Source organism: Eublepharis macularius, chromosome 8, assembly GCF_028583425.1.
Source record: "Eublepharis macularius isolate TG4126 chromosome 8, MPM_Emac_v1.0, whole genome shotgun sequence".
Lineage (NCBI taxonomy): Eukaryota > Metazoa > Chordata > Lepidosauria > Squamata > Eublepharidae > Eublepharis > Eublepharis macularius.
This window is the reverse complement of record NC_072797.1, coordinates 81191671-81212472: the sequence shown is the minus strand read 5'-3', so window position 1 is coordinate 81212472 and position 20802 is coordinate 81191671. Positions and strand designations below refer to the sequence as shown.

General features: G+C 39.7%; 1 protein-coding gene across 1 annotated transcript in view; it reads left to right on the top strand.

The window, feature by feature from the left end:
* The window catches only part of FBN2 (fibrillin 2), a 286019-nt gene that overhangs the window by 112954 nt on the left and 152263 nt on the right, over positions 1-20802 (top strand). Inside the window, exons 11-16 of the mRNA XM_054986552.1 lie at positions 3697-3834; positions 14182-14301; positions 15391-15516; positions 16043-16165; positions 17249-17371; positions 19616-19768. Coding sequence (XP_054842527.1) covers positions 3697-3834; positions 14182-14301; positions 15391-15516; positions 16043-16165; positions 17249-17371; positions 19616-19768 — 783 coding nt within the window. The remainder of the gene's footprint in view (positions 1-3696; positions 3835-14181; positions 14302-15390; positions 15517-16042; positions 16166-17248; positions 17372-19615; positions 19769-20802) is intronic.

Genomic DNA, 20802 nt, shown 5'->3' with positions numbered 1-20802 from the left:
ACACCTCCCAGTCTTCCTCTAAAAGTTCAATAGGGTCACCAGCCTCCCTGTGGGCCTGGCTTTCCTGTGTGGCTGGCAGGTTGCTGCCTGCTTGCACCCCCCTCTCTCTGACTGGTCAGCTGTGGAACTCTGTGTTCTGAGGTAAAAATCAGGTCAAGGAAACTGCAGACAGTTGAAGAAAGACAGTGAATAGGGATTTTATATAAAAGTCAGTATGGCAACTGAGTTTTTAAATGTTCATGGGGAGATGGTGCACGACCTTTCTAGGGGCCATTTCAATGTGAACCTCTCACATGAACCTGCTGAAGTGCCCACCACACCACCTCTCCCTCAGTCCAACTCCACCTCACACCTCTCGCAACCATCACCTCTTACTGCCCCCAAGAAGCCTCCTGGCAGACTTTGTGTAAGATATACCAATGCTAAACGGAGGAAGCAACTTAGAGATGTGGCAAAGAAATATGCACATCCTACTCCTGCGGTGCCCCGAGCAGCAGTGGCCAAGTACCAGCAAGTCCCGAGTGCAAGGGAAAGGTGACCATTCCTGCAGGCCTGGGCACAGTAGTGACAACCTAAGCAGACCTAACAGGCACGATATACCCTGGTATTGCCACTATCATGGAGAAGTCCATGGACTGGCTGTGCAAGTGTGCCATTCTGACCCTCAAGAATGACAAGGCTTCCATCATTAATGAAACACAACTCCCTTGAAGGGGCAGAAATGGAGTACAGATCTCTGGACTCAGTGGTACAAATGGATGATGCGGTCCACTACCCTGTGGAGTTCCTCAACATACTCAGCCCGCCTGGCTTCTCAGTCCACAAGCTTCTCCTCAAAGTGGGGGCTCCAAAGTGGGGGGCAACCACCAATGAGATCTACAAAGAGGTCCTTCAGTAGAAAAAAAAAGGTTGTATGTATTTTTCACTTTATTTATTGCACTACAATCTTTTACTTTTAAAAATCTCTTCAATAAATGTTACATTTAGAAATTCACTTCATCAGTTTTTGGCATCAACACGCTTCACTTTATTCAAACACCTTTGTGAAGCTCGGGTACTATGCTATTATACTACAAAACCAGCTTAAACCACCCCCGCCCCCCAAACCAAAAAATGTTACATACCCATAAGTATTATAACTGGATTTAAAGTAGTTAAATACTGTAGCGAAGCACGGGCATCAAGCTAGTCTCTATACATAAAGACAAGTGTCCTGACTGACTCATCAATGCCCAGCCCAAACCTCTGGACCTAGAAATGTGAAATTTGGGGAGAAAGTTCCTTTTGTGATGTAGAGGCTCACTAAGAAGGGATTTTAAGAAATTCGCCCCTTAAGGGGGTAAAAAGGGGTAAAATATGTTTTCCCATAGGAATACAGCTTCCAGGTGTGGCTGGCAGGCTTCTCCTCCCCTGCCAACTGCCAACTCAGCCACTCTTCCCTGATTGGGCTAGCTTTCAAGGTCATTTGCGAGAGTGGCCTGATTGGAGATCAGCCCAACATTCTAAACAGTTGCTACAAGAGTCATGGAATGTGTCCTGAGGTAAAATGCACCTCCCAGTCTTCCCCCTAAAACTTCACAAGGGTTGCCATTCTCCCTGTGGTGTAGGGTTGCCAGCCTCCAGGTGGTGGCTGGAGATCTCCCAGATTTACAACTGATCTGTAGGTGACAGAGATCAGTTCCCCTGGAGAAAATGGCTGCTTTTGAGAGCGGACTCTATGTTATTATACCATTCTGAGGCCCCTCCCCTCCCCAAATCCTACTCTATCCAGGCTCCACCCCCAAAATCTATGGATTTCCCAACCTGGATCTGGCAACCCTACTGTGAGGCCTGCCTGCTGGCACCCCCCACTCTCCGATGAGTCAGCTGGGGAACTCTGATTTCTGAGGTAAAAATCAGATCAAGGAAACTGCCGACAGTTGAATATAGTACAAGACTCCTGAAAAGGGATTTTATATAAAAGTCAGTATGGCAACTGAGTTTTTAAATGTTCATGGGGAGATGGTGCACAACCTTTCTAGGGGCCATTTCAATGTGATCTTCTTACATGAACCTGCCAAAGTGCCCACCACACCACACCTCCCTCAGTCCAACTCCACCTCACACCTCTCACAGCCACCACCTCTTACTGCCCCCCCTCAAAGCCTCCTGGCAGATGTTGTGCAAGATACACTGACATTAAGAGGAGGAAGCAACTTAGAGATGTGGCAAAGAAATATGCACATCCTACTCCTGTGGTGCCCCGAGCAGCAGTGGCCAAGTATCAGCAAGATTACCCAAGGTGCACAGAGCGGCAGTGTGTCTCTATGAGCAAAGCAATCCTGGAAGACGAGTAGAGAGGCGTTCACTTCTGTGGAAGGTCAAGGCTCACTCAGGCATGGCATATGATCCTTCACTACTTTCAAGCTGCCTCTTAACCTTATCCATGCAAAAACACCCCTGTTCAGCATGCCACACAAAGCAGCATGGCCCAAGTGCTGCAGAACTGTAAGCTCATTATTTGGGATGAGAGCACCATGGTGCACAAGGGATGTTTTGAGGCACTGAGCATAACCCTCAAAGATGTCAGGGGCAACAAGAGAGCGCTGTGGGGGGAGTCACTGTGAGCCAAGCTACAAGTGACGCCTTACACAGGTTGGACACTTGTCAGCTTCCCTCAAGTTTTGATGGGAAATGTAGGTGTCCTGGTTTTACAGCTTGGCTCTCCATTACAGCTGCAAGACCAGGATGCCTACATTTCCCATCAAAACTTGAGGGAAGCTGACAAGTGTCTAACCTGTGTCAGGCGTCACTTGTAGCTTGGCTCTGTGCTGCTGGCTGGAGACTTCCGGCAGACTCTGCCAATAGTCCCAAGGGGAACTTGAGCTGACAAGGTTACCGTGTGTGTCAAGGCATTATATCTGTTGAACTCCTTCCCCCTTCCCTGTTCTGCCCTAATGCAAATTGATACTGCATGAATCTGCATTTCAGGGATGGAAATCGATGCATAAACTTTGTCTTGTCTGTTTGAGCCATTATAATGCCTTCTAAAAACTAGCAAAGAAGAAATAAACTGCACTTCCTCTAAGAGGCCTTTTCAGAGGGTTTGGATTGTCCCCCAATCAGGCTGAAGATGATCTCACAGCCTTGTGAGATAGGACAGCAAGCCACTGGGAAGAGTGAAGCTGGGGCAGAGGTTCATATCAAGAGAATGTCCCTTTTTCAAATTCTCTTTTCAGTTCTACATAAGGGACTAAGACCCATGCAGAAAGCTTTAGATGTGAAAAGGTGCTAGAGTTTTATAGGCAGTCCAAATGATGATTAGAAAAAGTGTAGTACAATATTGTGAACTACACAACATTTAAGTTACAGATAAGCAACTATGCTTTGCTTTGTACCACAACTATAAAGCATATATTCCATGTCCCTCTGTTATCCACCTCCTAAAAATAAGAATTCTCTGAGATAAGGCTGATAATTAACTGTTTACTAATGTGCATATATGTAAAATGCATATGTGTTAGTGGTCTATCAAGGTAATAGACAATATTATTATTGTATGTTCAAATTAGTATCATATGAAAATAAATTTAAATTTGTTTATCATCTGGACACATTGAAATGTAGATACTTATTAATCCACATAAACACAAATGATTACAGAAGCAAGTTCATTTTTATGTTCTAATGAACCTTGGTTCGGCATTTTTTTCTTAGCAATACTTAATCAGACAATAGATATCTGTAAGCATCATCCAAATCTTTGTTTAAATGGCCGCTGCATACCAACTATTTCCAGTTACCGTTGTGAATGCAATATGGGTTATAAGCAAGATGCAAATGGAGATTGTATTGGTAAGTATCACTTTACATTTGACTCTGTTTTCTTCGCTAAACATTCTCAGCCCAAATAGCAATTCCTGTAAGAAATTCTCATTTATTTTAAGCTGAATTGATACATTTTTTCTAGTTTTTTCCCTAGGATCTGGAGCCTTTCACCACAGTGAAATGAGACAATTTCACAGGTGCTCATAACAACGAAAAATTGTGTTAGTTATAAAGCCTATAAAATAGATATATTAAATGCAGTTAAATAGCTCTTGCTATTAAAAAATGTATCAGTGTTTTTGTAAGTAATATAATTGCCCATGTTGAACATTTGCATACAGTTTTGCATGAAACAAGACTGAAAGAGAAAGGCAACCTGCTAAGGCTGCTTTGGTTTATATAAATTGATGAAAATTATACAGAATTCTGTACAATGTCTAAATGATCTAATGTTCTCATAATTTAAAAAACATTCTGGAAGAGTTTTAGCTATGTCATATCAGGACGTCTTATAAAAAGGGAATAGTCATTGACCTGTAACTAGAGGTGGGCACAAACCATGGAAAAAACAAATGTGTGGTTCGTGTGTTTTCATGAATCACACACCGCAAACTTCCACGAACTGGTGCAAGTTTGTAAACTTGCTTTGCAGCGGCACAGAAAGGAGCATTTAAACCCACAGATCAGCTGCTTGTTGGAGAGATCCCCAACAAACAGCTGATCATTTAAATAATGGGCTTGGCTGCCCGGCTAGGAGTTCCTGGCCGGGCAGCCAAACCCCACCTGCAGTTTAAAAAGCCATTTCCCTGCTGCCAAGCCCCACCAGCAGTTTAAATGGGTATTTCCCCGCTGCTCTGAGCAGCGGGGAAATGCCCATTTAAAGAGTGGGTGAGGCTTGGCTGCCCGGCAGGGAGTTCCTGGCCAGCCAGCCAAGCCCCACCCGCAGTGGCTCAGAGCAGTGGAGAAATGGCCATTTAAACTGTGGGTGGGTCTTGGCTGGCCGGCTGGGAACTCCCGGCCAGCCAACCAAGCCTAATCCAGACTTCCGGTTTGGGATCCATAGAGGTCTAACGCAGCTCCACTTGCGGAGCTGACCGGACTGCCGTTTTAACCGGCCGGCGGGGTGAAAATAGCCCGCGGCCGACTGCTCTCAGGCGGGGAGCAGGCAAAGAACGCTCAAGACCCTAGGGTGAGTTAGATCTCGGACGAGGGGGGGCTCTACACAACGGGTCCCCTCCCGATCCTTGAGGTCCCACCTTGCGACGGGTCGGCTATAATCTCTGCGGCAGTTTTGGGGCCAATTCGGCTGGCATAAGACCTACATACCCAAGCTTCGATTGGGGGAAGAAGCTGAGAGGAGAACTTAAAATCGAAACAGCGATTACAACCCGAGAAAAGTGAAGAGAAGGTAAAGATCATTATCTTCTGAGACGGGACAGATTGATAAAAACAGAGAGGAAAAAAAGTAGATTTTTAAACTGCAACAGACTAGTGAAAAGGAGGGGAAGACTCGGCAGGAGTTGTATTTGAAAAGAGACTAAGTTTAAAGAAGTTATTAAAGAAAACGGACTATTGTTTTGAATACCTGTGGCTTTGGAGCTGTGAGAAAAAGATACCATCGCGAGATCTGCTGTGGGAAGACGGGAGACAGGAAGTGCGTAATAACAATAGAGTGGCTGGAGAGAAGCGGCCCTTGCTGGAGGGCAGGAAGTAGGGAATCGCCATTTTTGAAAGGGGAAGGGTCGCGGCTTCAGCGGAAGAGGAAGTAGGCCATCTTGGATTACAAAATCATAGAGAAACCATAGAGAAAAGACACCCGACATTTTGGACTCTTTAAAATTTAATTTTCACAAGAAGACCGGGACATTTAAAATAGAAAAACGTTAAATTTTACGCCACGGAGTTAAGGAAGAGAGCGGATTCGTGGGAGCGAGCTAAAGCAAGCCCCACGATGTCAAAAAAAGAGTGGCAATCGGCAATAGAAAACCTGGATAAAAACCTGGACAAAAAACTTTTAGATATGATTAAAGAACTTAAGGACACGAAATTGGAGCTGATAAAAGAGGTTAAAGAGGTTACACAGACAGTAAAATCGGAGCTGTCAGAAGTGAAAAAAGGTATGGAAACAATACGAAGTGAATTACAAGGAACGCAGCAGAGAGTTAAAAAAGTAGAAGACGCGATGGAGAATTTAGCAGACACGCAACAAACAGAGATGAGATTGGTGAAGGGGAGAATGTCAGTTGCAGAAACTAAACATATGGAGAAGCAGCTACGTTTTCGTGGCTTGCCAGAAGTGGAAGGAAAGTCAGCGCAAGAACAGATGACTGAGGTGTTGGCTGAGTACCTGGGGAAGGAGGAGGAGGAAGTTGTGGCTATCCTAGATGTGGCATACCGTGTGAATTCGAGAATAGCATCCCAGAGGAAACTACCAAGAGATGTGATTGTGCAGTTTACAACACGAAATATGAAAGAGAGGATTGTGACAAAACAGTTTCAAGATCCATTGGAGATTGATGGCAAGACGATTATTATAATGAAGGAACTGCCCAGATCAGTGTTACTGGACCGGAAAAAATATAAAGTGCTAATTCAGATTTTGAAGGACATGAAAATCCGGTACAGATGGGAGTTACCGGAAGGAGTGTCCTTTGAGTTTGGAGGGGCCAAAAAACTCATCAGATCTGAGCGAGAGATGGAGCGATTTATTAAGGACAATGAAAAAGACTTACCAACAAGATCATGAGTATGGAGTGTAAAGTATTATCTTGGAATGTAAATGGACTAAACTCACCGAATAAGAGGAAAAATACTTTTCACTGGCTACTAAAACAAAAATGTGACATTGTTTGTTTGCAAGAGACCCATATTAGAAAACAGGATGTAAAATATTTAAAATCTGGAAAACTGGGCAAAGAATTTGTAGCGGCCTCCAACAAGAAAAAAAGAGGAGTGGTGTTGTACATAAAAGAGGAGCTACAGCCAAAATTTGTTATGAGAGATGTGGAAGCTAGATTTGTAGCAGTGGAATGTATTTGGAATTTAAAGAGAGTGTTGGTAGTCGGACTTTATGCACCTAATGGTGCAAAAGAAAGCTTCTTTGAGGATTTAAGGAAGCATTTAGACGATCTTGCATATGACCAGATAATTCTTGCTGGAGACTTCAATGGAGTGACAGACTTGGAACTAGACAAAAAGACTACAACGGCACAAAAGAAAAGAGGACTATTACCAAAGCTTTTTTTTGAGTTGATTCAACAAGAGACTCTTGAAGATGTATGGAGGAGAGAATATCCTAAAAGCAGACAGTTTACTTTCTATTCTGCAAGGCACTCTACATTATCAAGAATTGATATGATCTGGGCCTCAAAAGACTTAGCATTATGGACTAAGGAGGTAGAAATAATGCCGATGGTAGGCTCAGATCACAACCCAATTATGTGGAAATTTGGAAAAAGGAGAAAAAGGAAAGCATGGAGAATAAATGAGGACTTGTTACAGGAAAGAGAGAATATGGAAATATTGAGAAGAGAGACAAAGTTTTTTATACAATACAACGTGAATAAAGAAGTACCAACCAATAAAGTTTGGGATGCTTACAAGGCGGTTGTAAGGGGCATACTAATGGACTTAAATGGTAGAGCAAGAAAGAAGAAAGAGGAGAAAAGACAAGAGATTGAGGAGAAAATAAAAGCCAAAGAAATACAGTTAAAAAAGAGACCAGGGAAAAAGAAGGTATACCAGGAAATTAAAATACTTCAAGAACAGCTAACAGCAATGAGCAATAAAGAATTGGAGTGGAATCTTAAAAGACTGAATCAAAAAGCGTTTGAGGGTGCTAATAAACCTGGGAAGTACCTGGCATGGCAATTGAAGAAGAAAAGGGAAAAGAAAATAATAAATAAAATTTGTGAAGATGACAAAACGTATTTGGAACAGACTACCATTAGTAGAGCCTTTTATAAATTCTACGCTAAACTGTATAACAAGAAAGAAGTAAATAAAGACTCAATAGCGTCATATCTGGAGAAAACCAAACTTCCAGAAATATCGGAAGCTTGGAGAAATAAGTTGAATAGTGAAGTAACTGACGAGGAAATAAGTAAGGCAATACAATCTGCAAATTTAGGAAAGGCGCCAGGGCCAGATGGACTTACGGCTAAATTCTATAAGACAATGGCTAATGAACTGGCACCATTCCTAAAAGAGGTGATGAATGGGGTTTTAAGGGATCAAAGGATTCCAGACACTTGGAGTGAAGCGAATATATCATTGATCCCAAAAGAGGGCCAAGACCTGACTAATGTGAAAAACTATAGACCTATATCGCTACTCAATAATGACTATAAAATTTTTGCGAAGATATTGGCGGAGAGATTGAAGGGGTGGCTCTCGGAAGTCATAGAGGAGGAACAAGCAGGCTTTTTGCCAGACAGACAAATAAAAGACAATTTAAGGACAGTGATCAATGCTATTGAATATTATGACAAGCGTTGTGACAAAGAGGTTGGTTTCTTCTTTGTAGACGCTGAAAAAGCGTTTGACAATTTAAACTGGGACTTTATGTTTGCCACTATGGAAAAGCTACAATTGGGAGAAAGATTCATCAGAGCAATTAAGGAAATTTATAGAGACCAGACTGCAGCAATCGTGGTGAATGATGAATTGACCAAGAAATTGACGATAAGTAAAGGAACAAGACAAGGTTGCCCGTTATCTCCATTGTTGTTCATTTTAGTATTGGAGATTCTGATGATACAAATACGTCAAGATGACGAAATTCGTGGAATAAAAATAAAGGACTATTCATATAAGGTCAGAGCATTTGCGGATGACATAATGTTAATTGTAGAGGACCCATTGGAGAACATGCCAAGAGTGATAGATAAGATCAAGGAGTTTGGAGACTTGGCAGGTTTCTTCATTAACAAAAAGAAGTCAAAGATATTATGCAAAAATATGACTAAGCAGAAACAACAATTGTTAATGGAAACAACGGATTGTGAAGTAACAAGTAAAGTGAAATATTTGGGAGTCGAATTAACTGCAAAGAACATAGATCTATTCAAAAACAATTATGAAAAACTATGGACTCAGATAGAGAGAGATTTGATTAAATGGAATAGATTGAATTTGTCATGGTTGGGCAGGATTGCAGCAGTTAAGATGAATGTGTTACCAAGAGTAATGTTTTTGCTACAGACAATACCAATCATCAGAGACTCCAAACAATTTGAAAAATGGCAGAGGAAAATATCAGATTTTGTTTGGGCAGGCAAGAAGCCTCGAGTGAAAGTGAAAGTTTTACAAGATGTAAAGGAAAGAGGCGGAATGCAACTGCCCAATCTGAGACTTTATCATGATGCAATCTGCCTAGTTTGGTTGAAAGAATGGATGACATTAAAGAACAAGAAACTATTAGCCCTAGAGGGATATAAAAAAATATTTGGATGGCACGCATATTTATGGCATGACAAAGTAAAGGTCAACTCGATGTTCCTGCATCACTTTGTTCGGAGAAGTCTATACATAATCTGGAAGAAGTACAGAATTTATCTACAAGAAGGAACCCCTTTGTGGGTGGTTCCATATGAGGTGATAGACCCGAGAGCTGTTGACAATGAACAACAATGTTTAACGTACAAAGAAATAACTAAAACTGAAGCATCCAAACTCAGAATAAAGACACAAGAGGAACTATCACCTAACTACGACTGGTTCCAGTATAGACAGATCAGAGACTTATACAATTCGGACTCTGCAAAGGGAGGTATACGAATAGAGAATTCGGAACTAGAGCAGACCCTTCTTAAAGAAGATAAGAAAAGAATATCCAAGGTATACCAAGTACTGTTGAAGTGGTATACCGAGGATGAGATAGTTAAAACACAAATGGTGAAATGGGCTATAAACTTTAATAAAGAAATAACAATGGAGGCATGGGAATACTTGTGGAAAACTACAATGAAGACAACGACATGTACTAATATCAAAGAGAACATTTACAAAATGATCTATCGTTGGTACATGACACCAAAGAAGATTGCGCTAGGGAATTTGAATACTTCTAATAAATGCTGGAAATGTAAGAAGCATGAGGGCTCCCTCTACCATATGTGGTGGTCGTGTGAGGTAGCTAGGCAGTACTGGGGGGAAATAATAAGAGAAATGAGTGAAATTTTACAATTTCAAATTAATAAGAACCCAGAACTCCTGCTACTGAACTTGGGAATGGAGGGAATTCCAGCCCAACACAGGACGTTGATATTTTATATGACAGCAGCAGCTAGACTTTTGTATGCGCAAAAATGGAAAGTACAAGAAGTGCCAACTATTGAAGATTGGACACAAATTGCTGTATATGGCTGAAATGGACAAGATGACAAGAAAACTGAGAGATCTGGACTCAGGGCAGTTCAACACAGACTGGGAGAAGCTGAAACAATACCTGGAGAAGAAATGGGAGGTGGGAGGAAAACTGTGGCAGTTTGAGAACTACTGAAGTACTGAAGTAGAGGGGGGAGACTTTACCGGGGGGAGAAGAGATAAATGTGAATTAATAAGCAGTCAGATTAATAGATTGACATATATATAGATATATATAGGTTAACAAACAGAACATAGAGAAAATAATTAATTATAAGGACTAAATATAAGGATTGATTAACTAACAATATTTTCTTTCTTTCTGATATGTTTTGTACCAAACTGAATGTCTGAAGATATAGATGGGTCAAATTGATTGATTATGTGAGGAGATATATATAGAACTATTATAAAAGGATAGAATGAGTAATATATAGAGAATAAGTCAAATTGTTTGATATAAATGAATGTATGATCTATATGGTTTATGATATATAGAAATATCTGAAATTGAAAAATTGGGATAAATTGTTTATCTAAGATGGAAACAAAGACTTACAGTTTGGGCATACAATGTTAAAAATAGTTAAGGATGTACTGCTTAGAATAATGGAGAATATATATTTGTTTTAGCGAGAGGAAGCTAATAAAATTAAGGGAAAGGGGACAAAGGGTTGGAAAGCTGTTGGAAGTCAACAAAAAGGGGGGGAAAGGGAGGGGGTTAGAGATGAAAAAATTGGGGAAAATTGAATGTAAATGTGGAAATAATGGAGTCTAACCCAATAAAAAAATTTTCAAAAAAAAAAACCCAAGCCTAATCCGCTCTTTAAATGGGCATTTCCCCACCGCTCAACTGTGGGTGGGTCTTAGCTGGCTGGCTGAGAACTCCCGGCCGGCCAGCCAAGCCTAATCCACTCTTTAAATGGGCATTTCCCCACCACTCAACTGTGGGTGGGTCTTGGCTGGCTGGCTGAGAACTCCTGGCTGGCCAGCCAAGCCTCACCTGCAGTTGAAACTGCCATTTCCCCACTGCTTGGAGCGGCAGAGAAATGCCCATTTAAACAGCGGGGCTTGCTGTCCGGCCAGGAACTCCAAATGAACCAGCAGACCAGTTCAGAAGTTCGTGGAAATGAGCTTTCACAAACCGCTGGTTCGGGAACCACAAACTGGGCTGGTTCATGGTTCTTTTTGGTTCGTGTTCCATTTTGTGCCCATCTCTACCTGTAATTTATGATATTCAGATGGAAGTGTTTAAGATTGTTTCCAGATTATTGTAACTGATCAGTAACAAATGACCAATAACCATTTTGAACAATGCATTTGTTAATTTATAAAGCTATTCATACGGAAATTGTTTTTCAAGTTACTGCACTATAATTTGCAGGAGATGATGGAAACTACTTGCTAAGTACTTTGTAATGAGATTCCTCAGGAGTCAGGGCACTAAAGAGACCTGCAGGGACATTTATAGTGCAATCCTAAACAAAGTTACTCTAGTCCATCGCACTGTTAGAGAATTGAAAGATGTTCAAAAGGAAACAGTTTGAATAGTAATAGAATATTTGGGTGATGCCAAGAACAGATGATAAAGAAGCCAAAACTGCACTAATTGAAATATAAAATGTGCTTTCATGTGGATATGCTGTTTCTATACAAGAAGATTTTGTTTCTTCACTATGATTGTCAACCAAAAGCAAGAATTCTATTAAATTTTTATTTAAAAGCAATGGAACATTTATCTTTACTTCTTTTCATCACAAATATTTAATAATATGATGATTGCCAAGTTTAACTAGCTGGATCTAAAGAAAAATAAAATGTCTTTTGCAGAAGTCATCATGAACTAAGTGACAAAGACTTGCTGCTAACACTTCAGATTTGATTATTATTTAAGGCAATTATATATCCATACATTTGAATATTTCCAGCAAATTATGCGTATTCACTCCAAGCAGTATTTCCTTTTTATAAACATCTTCTGCCCCCAAGCAGTATAAATTTTTTCAAAGTGTACCTTTATTTTTATGTAAATCGAACTAACAGATATAGGTTATATAGACTGTTACATGCCAAAGTTTGAAATAATACTTGAAGTGGTAAGATGTATTGTGATAAAATTATGGGCAATTTTGTATTACTGAGTGTGGAATCAAATAATCCAGGTTGGTTTGCTGCAAGTGACAGCAACAATTTTCTTCGTTTGACTATGGAGTATAAAGTGCTGCCTACAGTTCAGTAGAAACTTCAAAAAGTCCATGAATATTTTCAGAGCTTTTTATGGTCTGCTGCATTGGTGCAGTAATTATAATTTAAGAGCAGCTTATTTAGTGCCTGTGCTATGCAAGCAGGGGAATCTAAAGAAAAATTGCCACCAGAGTCTGTAGTCATATTGCTGGTATCAACCAAACATGGAATAGCATGTTTGCAGTGCCTGCATCGGACGTGGAAGGAGCCAGTGACACATAACAATGCCTGCCTACCTCCTTGGTATCTTCTTAACCCAATCATTCTCACAGCTCACCTGAGACAGAAACAACCAGGGAAAAAAATGATGACCTCTTCCAGAGAAGTTGGAGGTGGGGGAATGCGCTTGGGTTGAGAAGAAGCATTCTTGAGGACACTCTTGATCATATGCAGGATCTTGTAGCAAATCAGCTAGAAGAAGGGAAGGGGCTTCCCCCTCAGTTCCTGTACTATCTAGCTGGTTAGCAGGCAGCAATGTTTTGCCACTTTTCCTCCTTGAACTCTTATGTAACCCTAACCCATTCTTAAAGAGATCTGGGATGCTCAGAGGGTAGAAAGCGACTGTTTGTGATCAAGTAGAATCCCCTGATTAAGATAATGGAGTGCAGATGCAGAAATGTAGAAAATGAGAACTTCTTTAATCTTTACAGTATGTCATCACTTTTCCCCTGGTTGATTAGAATTTATACCAAGGAAGGCAGGATTATCTCTTCAGGTTTAAGGAAAGAGAATTAATGTGTGATAGTCATGTGAGATCTGTTACAAGCACTACCTTTTCCTCGTGGGTTGTATACTGTTTTGATCCAGGAAAAGCCTTGCCTTGGTTCTAAAAGCTTTCAGATTTTTCATATTGGACGGTGGTTGAGTTATTACAGGGACATCCCTGTAATCAGCTGTCGCCCCAATTGCCTGAGGAGTTTAGTTTTTTACAGTGGGAGTTGAGGACTACAGTCCCTTCCTGTATTTTTAGCAGTCTCTGAAGGAATGGAGTTTATGCCTATCTAGGCTCTCAACCTAGGACATACGTTTGGGATAGGCTGTGCCCTCTAAAAGATCAGACTCAGGAAAGATCAGTTACCTCTAGCTTTGCCCTTCAAACTAGTCACTGCTACATTTTGGGAAATAGTCACAGAATGAAGGTTTACCTGTTAGGACATTGAGGAGCAAGCAATACTGTGGGCTGCCTTTGCCTCAGACAGGGTGCCATTGTCCAGAAATCATTGCAGTCCAGCTCCTGTTGGAAAAGCTATCAGTAGCTGATTGAACAAGTTTTGCCATACTGCTGAGAGAGAAAAAAAAGATGTAGTTCAATACATAACATCTTGAATAAACTTGAAGATTCACAAAGAAAATAAATAATATGCTATTAGTGCTGAATTTTCCAGGACGATGTGCATAGTAAACGTAACACAAGCAAAGAAGGAAAAAAGCAGGGGTTTTTTTGTTGTTGTTATATAAGCAATGTGTGTAGATAGATTAGAACAATTAAAAATTCTGCATAAATAAGTTCTGTGCCCAAATATTAATATTAACAGTCTTTTGGCTGATTATATACTCTTGTAACATTATCTTGCTGCCATTCTCAAACACTGTTGAAAAATCTAGCCAAAAACTGTATGAAATGTTTATTTAGATTTATGTTCTGCCTTTCTACCAAATGACCTTCAGAGCTTTAACAAATGTGTGCTTAAGTGTGCTTGCATTTGAGAAGACAGTTCTGCATATATTGTAAAATCTGATTGTCTTCTTTTCCAATGCCAACAGATGTTGATGAGTGCATATCAAATCCATGCTCTAATGGAGACTGTGTGAACACACCTGGATCCTATTATTGCAAATGCCATACAGGTTTCCAAAGGACTCCTACAAAGCAGGCTTGCATTGGTAAGAAAGTTTTACCTGCTCATTTGTAGACTTTATACATGTTTATGTTTGTTTTGAGTCAGGGTTGTGCTACAAGTGACGAATGACACTTGCTGGCAAGTGAACAGACTCACGTGTATTCCTCCCTGTTCACTTGCCATTCACTTGCTCTCCACGTGATCAAATGGAATACACACAGGGAGGAATACACGTGAGTCTGTTCACTTGCCAGCAAGTGTCATTCGTCACTTGTGGCTCAACCCTCAGTCTGTTCAGGATTTTGAAAACTGAGTTTTATTTCTTCACTAAACCATGATTGTGATGTAATGTTTAAAGGAATTTAATTAAACCTATAGTAGCAAGTGTAGAAATAATTAACAAATCTGCTTGCACATGAAAACATCAGTTTAAAACTGATGATTTTGTAGAGAAATGCATCTCATTTTGAGATTCAACCATGATAAATTCTAACTCTTGGCCCTCCAAAACAAATAAAATGCCATTGATCAAGCAAAATTTGTTTGTTTTAAAGTCCCACTGAAGCTAGTGATGGGCTGACGTAACCAACTCTGGATTATCCATGGAATTTGAGTGATCTTTTTTTCAATATAATTTTAAAGTTTTTAGCAAATCAAGGATTGATTTAGAACATCAGGTCCTAAATTTTAAAATTTCTTCTCAATTTGTTTAAGCCAATGAGCTATGAATTGGACAAAGAGAGTCTGACTATCACAAATTGAATATGTTAGTTGTATGAATAATTATTTTCAAAAAGACTTAATCACAACTATCTTTAGCCCAATTGGAATCTTTGATATCAAGATCAGCTCATGGATTTGGTTTAAAAACATCCAGTCCATGATCCTGGTCCAATTCAGACATGTTTGTAGCTGCTGCTTATAGAAATTTAAAGAGACATGAGTCATTATCATAATTCTCCAATGGCTTGTTTAGTTGCACCTTAAGGTTTCCTATGTCAAGCAGCAAACTTCGGTGCTTGGCCCAATGGTATCAATCCTTAAATCAATAGTAACTGTATAATGTTAATTCAGTTGAATTTTTTTATATTTTCTTATTGAAAAAGTGGGATGTTTTTGGTTTTTTCCTCAGATGTTGATGAGTGTATTCAGAATGGTGTCCTTTGTAAAAATGGTCGTTGCGTGAACACTGACGGAAGCTTCCAGTGCATTTGCAATGCTGGGTTTGAACTAACCACTGATGGGAAAAACTGTGTTGGTAGGTGAAAGACTGGATTTTGCTCTTAGTTTTTCCTCCTTTTCCCAGTTTGTTTCTAGGCCCAGTTCAAAGTGCTGGTGTAGACCTTTAAAGCCCTATATGTTTTGGGACCAGCACACCTTAAGGATTCCCAAACAGCCTACAAAGTCACTATGGTCCATCTGCTGAGGCTGGGCTTCAGGTGTCCCCTCTTTCACGTGTTAAATGGTGATCACAAAAGAAAGGGCCTTGTTGGTCATCACACCAAAATTATGGAATTCCCTCCTCAGAGAGTTGGCTACCTGTCTAGCCTCAGATTGTAGGGCTGCTGAAGGTGACTGCAGTTGTTGGGGAGCTTCATATGGAAGTGGGCAGTTCTTAAGACATAAAATTAGTATGGGATGCATTCAAAAAAGCTTTTCTTGTAGTGAGGAAGCTCTTCTGATCCTTCTTATTGGGTACATACCTTGGAAGAGATCTGACTTGAATCAAACCATGATTTTTTTCAGCTGAAAAAGCATATAAATCTTTGCTACTTCCTTTTCAGATCATGATGAATGTACTACTACCAACATGTGCTTGAATGGGATGTGTATAAATGAGGATGGCAGTTTCAAATGCATTTGCAAACCTGGATTTGTCTTGGCTTCTAATGGGCGTTATTGTACAGGTACATATGATATCACATTAAAATCTTGTTTGAAACATTATCTGTCTACTAAACTGTTTACACAATGCAAACATTACTAACTTGTGTGATCCACAGGAAGTGGCTATGTGCGGATATGAGAGGTGTTCATGGACCACCTGTTCCCTGTCCTCTTGCCTACATGTCTAGTGGCAGCTCTGTGCTCATATTGGTATAATAATGAGAAATCTGGGCTTTGTTGAACTCTGTGGAGGCCTCCCTGCCTGAATACTACACTTGAGCTCAATTGTTTTGAGCCATATGGGTGTCATTTTGGTGACATGCCATTTTTTTTTTTAGAAATGTCACTAAGTATAGAAATGTGAAAGATATTTAAAGTTCTACAATTTATGTGCTATCAGATATAAATTTCAAAGGCGCTGTCCAAAGTTAAACTTTTTATAATGCAATCAGTTTAAACTGGACATTAAGTACATCCTAAAATCTGCGCCATTGAAATCAAGGGGACTTAAAAGTAAGAATGATGGTAATATCTGATTAGAACAGAAATCTTGGTCCTCTCCCATCAGACCACTCTTCTACAGGAAGACCATTTCATCTACAGGAAATTTGATGGGACTTGCAGTTTCTGGGGTGGGGTGGGGGCATATTTTTCCCATAGTGTCCCCAGAACTTTACTTTAAAATCCCATAGATACACACTTATGCAACTCAAAGATTAAGGGTCCCCCCAAAAAACATCCATACTTTGCTGTAAACAAGAAGATTAAAACAACATCATTCAATCTAACTGACTGTGTACCAAAAAGGTAGATTTTAGGTGAGATTACAGCACACAAAAATCTAATTATAAAGTGTTCCTTACCTGTATTTCTTTGTTGCTATGCCTCACATGTTTCAGATGCACTGACATAGGAGAAATTCGAACTGGGTTATGCCCATACTTTCAGCATTTCAATTATGTTTAACCTCACATTGGGTTCAAATTAAAAAAAATGGACAAGCTTAATGTATAATCACAAAGGCACAATTTCTTTGTTTGTAGGATTTCTATATGTTTTCTCTTGTATCATACTGAGAAAAAGTTATGCTTTTCTCTGACTAGATATTGATGAATGCCAAACACCAGGAATTTGCATGAATGGCCATTGCATTAATACTGAGGGGTCATTTCGTTGTGAATGTCCACCCGGTTTAGCTGTTGGCGTTGATGGTCGTGTATGTGTAGGTAAGAAAAACTTCTATGGCTGTATATAATAAAATGTATATTACTGATATGGAAATTGGAATAGAGAATCCAGTGGCATATTTATTGTGGGATGAATTTCTATAGGCTAAAGTTTTCTTCATCACAGGATAATGTAGATTATTAATTACTGTGTCTGATTATATTACTTCTAGAGGTCACCTGGTAGTTTCATAGCTTGTCCTTTCTTTAGAGTCATCTCTCTCTCTCGGTCTCTCTCTCTCTCTCTCTCTCTCTCTCTCTCTCTCTCACACACACACACACACACACACACACACACACTCACTCACACTCACACACACGCATGCATGCATACTTAGTTGCTTTTTGAAATAACTGATACAAATGAGTTGCTAACGTTGCAAGCAGAATATTTTTTTCTTTTTTTAAAAAAACTGTTATTTTATATATCAAACATATACAATGTAATAATAAAACAAAGGACAGATCGCCATGTTATACAAGAATCTACAGAAGTCCATCATAGATCAGTAATTTTACATTTGTTCTGTGTATAACCTTAGAAGGGGGGTGGATGCATGGTAGCTGCCATATGACGTCTCAGCGGCCCACTTCCTCAAAATCCTGTCCTCAACCAACTGTCATCCTGAAGGCTGGTTCTGACTGACTAATCAGAGAGGCATGAGCAGCCTTCCAATCAAGCTCTCATTTTAGGCAATTGTTAACTCCTTCCCAGCTCTCTGAGTGCTGCACTTAGGAAACCCCCATTAAAGTGCATTCCGTCACACACATTCATTTTTAATACTACTATTTGCCCTAACCAAGAAAAACTAAGTTTTGTCCTCTGTTTGAAATTGGTTTTGGTTTTCTGTAGCATTGGGGTAATATTATCTGAAATTATATTCTCTATTTTTTTGAGAAACGCTCCCAACTACTTAATATTTTGAGTTTGCCAGAACCTGTGACTTCAGTAATTCCTCTTTTCTGTTCTCCTCCCACATTTAACCCCAAACAAACTTGGCTATATTGGCTCTATAACCTGTTACCTAAAACTGAGTATCATACATGTACCAAAAATTTTAAAACAATGCAGACTGCATGGGTTTTCAGGAGCTGTCCTGTTCTTTAGTTAGTCCCAAAGAGAAGCCTGGGAAACCTTTGCTCAGCTACCAAAGGGGTGCATGTGAACTGCTCCTAACAAGCCAGCTGCCAGAGCCCCAGAGTGGGCAGGCAATGCCTGGGGGCAGGAGGCTGCTCTGTGCAGTTCTTCAGCTAGCTCAAAAGTTCTGTGATTGTTCTCATAACTTTTTTCAGGATTCAACAAGAATATTCTTTCCTCTTGAAAGTAAAAGTTCCAGGACAGAAACTGAAACCCACAAAAAAATTGGCACACTCCTATTAGTAATATTGCTGGTGGCACTATATTTATGTTTTTCATGGTGAGCAATTTGTTGTTAAACTGTTCCTTCACAAGAAGAAGTATCATCACTCATTTAGGAAATCTATGGTGCCATACTAAGCAGAGTTATACTCTTCTGAGTCCATTGAAGAAAATGCAAAGTAACAGAATAACTGCATAGAATTTCACAGTTATTTTTACCACACAGTGATACAGTTGCTCTAGACATACAGCACTAGGGATAAATTCTATGTAATGCATAATTAAATTCTATTCCATTTTTTTGCCCTACTGAGCAGAATTTCAAAGAGTGCATCTACTATTAACAAATTCTACTTTGGCTTCAAAAGCCTTTCTGTTGGCTATGCACTATGATCCCTTGAATGGTTTAAGTGATGTTATTCATAAGTAAGAGGCAGCTGAAATGCATTTATAGTCTGAGAATTGGCACATTATATTGAACATTTTGCTTTGAGCTGTTAGTAATGCTGATATGTAGGTTAAATATTTACTGGAAGAGACCAAAACAAAATTACAATAAAGAGCTTATATCAAACAGTGATTTCTAGGTACTTCAGGTATCATGTTTCTCCTTGTATGAAGTATATTAATAAAGTTTAATATTATGAACTTGGTGATAACTTGAACAGAATATCCATTTGGGTAATGTACATCCAAAATGCATCTGTAAGACTTCTGCTGGATGCCAATGTTCAGTTAGTATTGAATGGAAGCAAGCCTTACATTAAAAATGAATTCATTTATTACATATGCAAAGGGCTCATTCTTTGGTGGGGGGGGATATTTTTTCATTAGTTAATCCCAGAGTAAGACAACTCCTCTATTATTCTTCCTGGTTCTCTTAGATACGCATATGCGCAGCACGTGCTATGGTGGGATCAAAAAGGGGATATGTGTCCGCCCTTTTCCTGGAGCTGTGACAAAATCTGAATGTTGCTGTGCCAATCTAGACTATGGCTTTGGAGAACCTTGTCATCCATGCCCTGCCAAGAATTCAGGTAAAGCTACATTCTGCTTTTGATTTCACAGTTGGCATAAACCAAATGTCTTTTCAGAAAGTATTGTACTCAGATAAATTTTTGCTGTAAAGAATCTAAATTATAGTATAGGAGTCCAAATCTTTGCATTTGTCAATGATTTTTTTTTTAAAAAAAAACCATTATTTTACTTCACTTATATCTTGCCTTTCTCCCCAATGGGGGACCAAAGTGTCTTGAATCATGCTCCTCTCCACCATTTTATCCTTTTATCTATTTTAATATAATAGAATGCGTTACCGATACCTCACACATTTACATTTCAGACTGTAATACAATAGGGTTTAAATTGCATAGAGATTTGCCTAACAGAGAAAAGTAAGCATTTGAAGAAAAGTTCCAAAGAGATTCCTAAAGATGTAACTGAGTGAGTGTAAAAATGCTGTATCTAAGAGCTGCGCACACATAAGAATTGAGAATGTAATATAGTTGTAGAAGAGGAATGTGCTGTCAAGTTGCGTCTGACTCATGGCAATCTAATCCATGGGATATTCCAGGGAAGAGGTGAGCAGAGGTGGTTTGCATAGAACCTCAGTCATCCTTAATGATTCCTCATCTTATATACTTATAGCCAAGTGGCCCTGTTCTGAAGATGCTTAAATCTGGACATTGGAGCCATGAATGAAAAAGACAGACCTTCCAGCTCACCTGAAAAATGCCCCAGGTTTGCAGAAAAATCTTGAAATCTAAAAAAAAAAAAAAGAGAGAGTTTTTTTTTTAAAAAAACATGATAAAAGGAGCAGCTGTAACTTTAATCAGAAGCCCTCAATGGCTTTTGCTAGGCGACCATAAGAGTTTAGCTAGTATTTCAGGCTTCGTTTCTGGGGTGAGGGTTCAGGACCCTTTCCAGGGCTGTTTGGGCCTCTGAGAGAGGACTTATTGGGGCCAGGCCCAGAGGCAACCACCAAGCAACTTAATACCACATGACTTGCATGACTCACCCAGGTCTGGCTGCTTCTTACTGTTCAACAGCTGCTCCCCCCAAAGGCAATGTA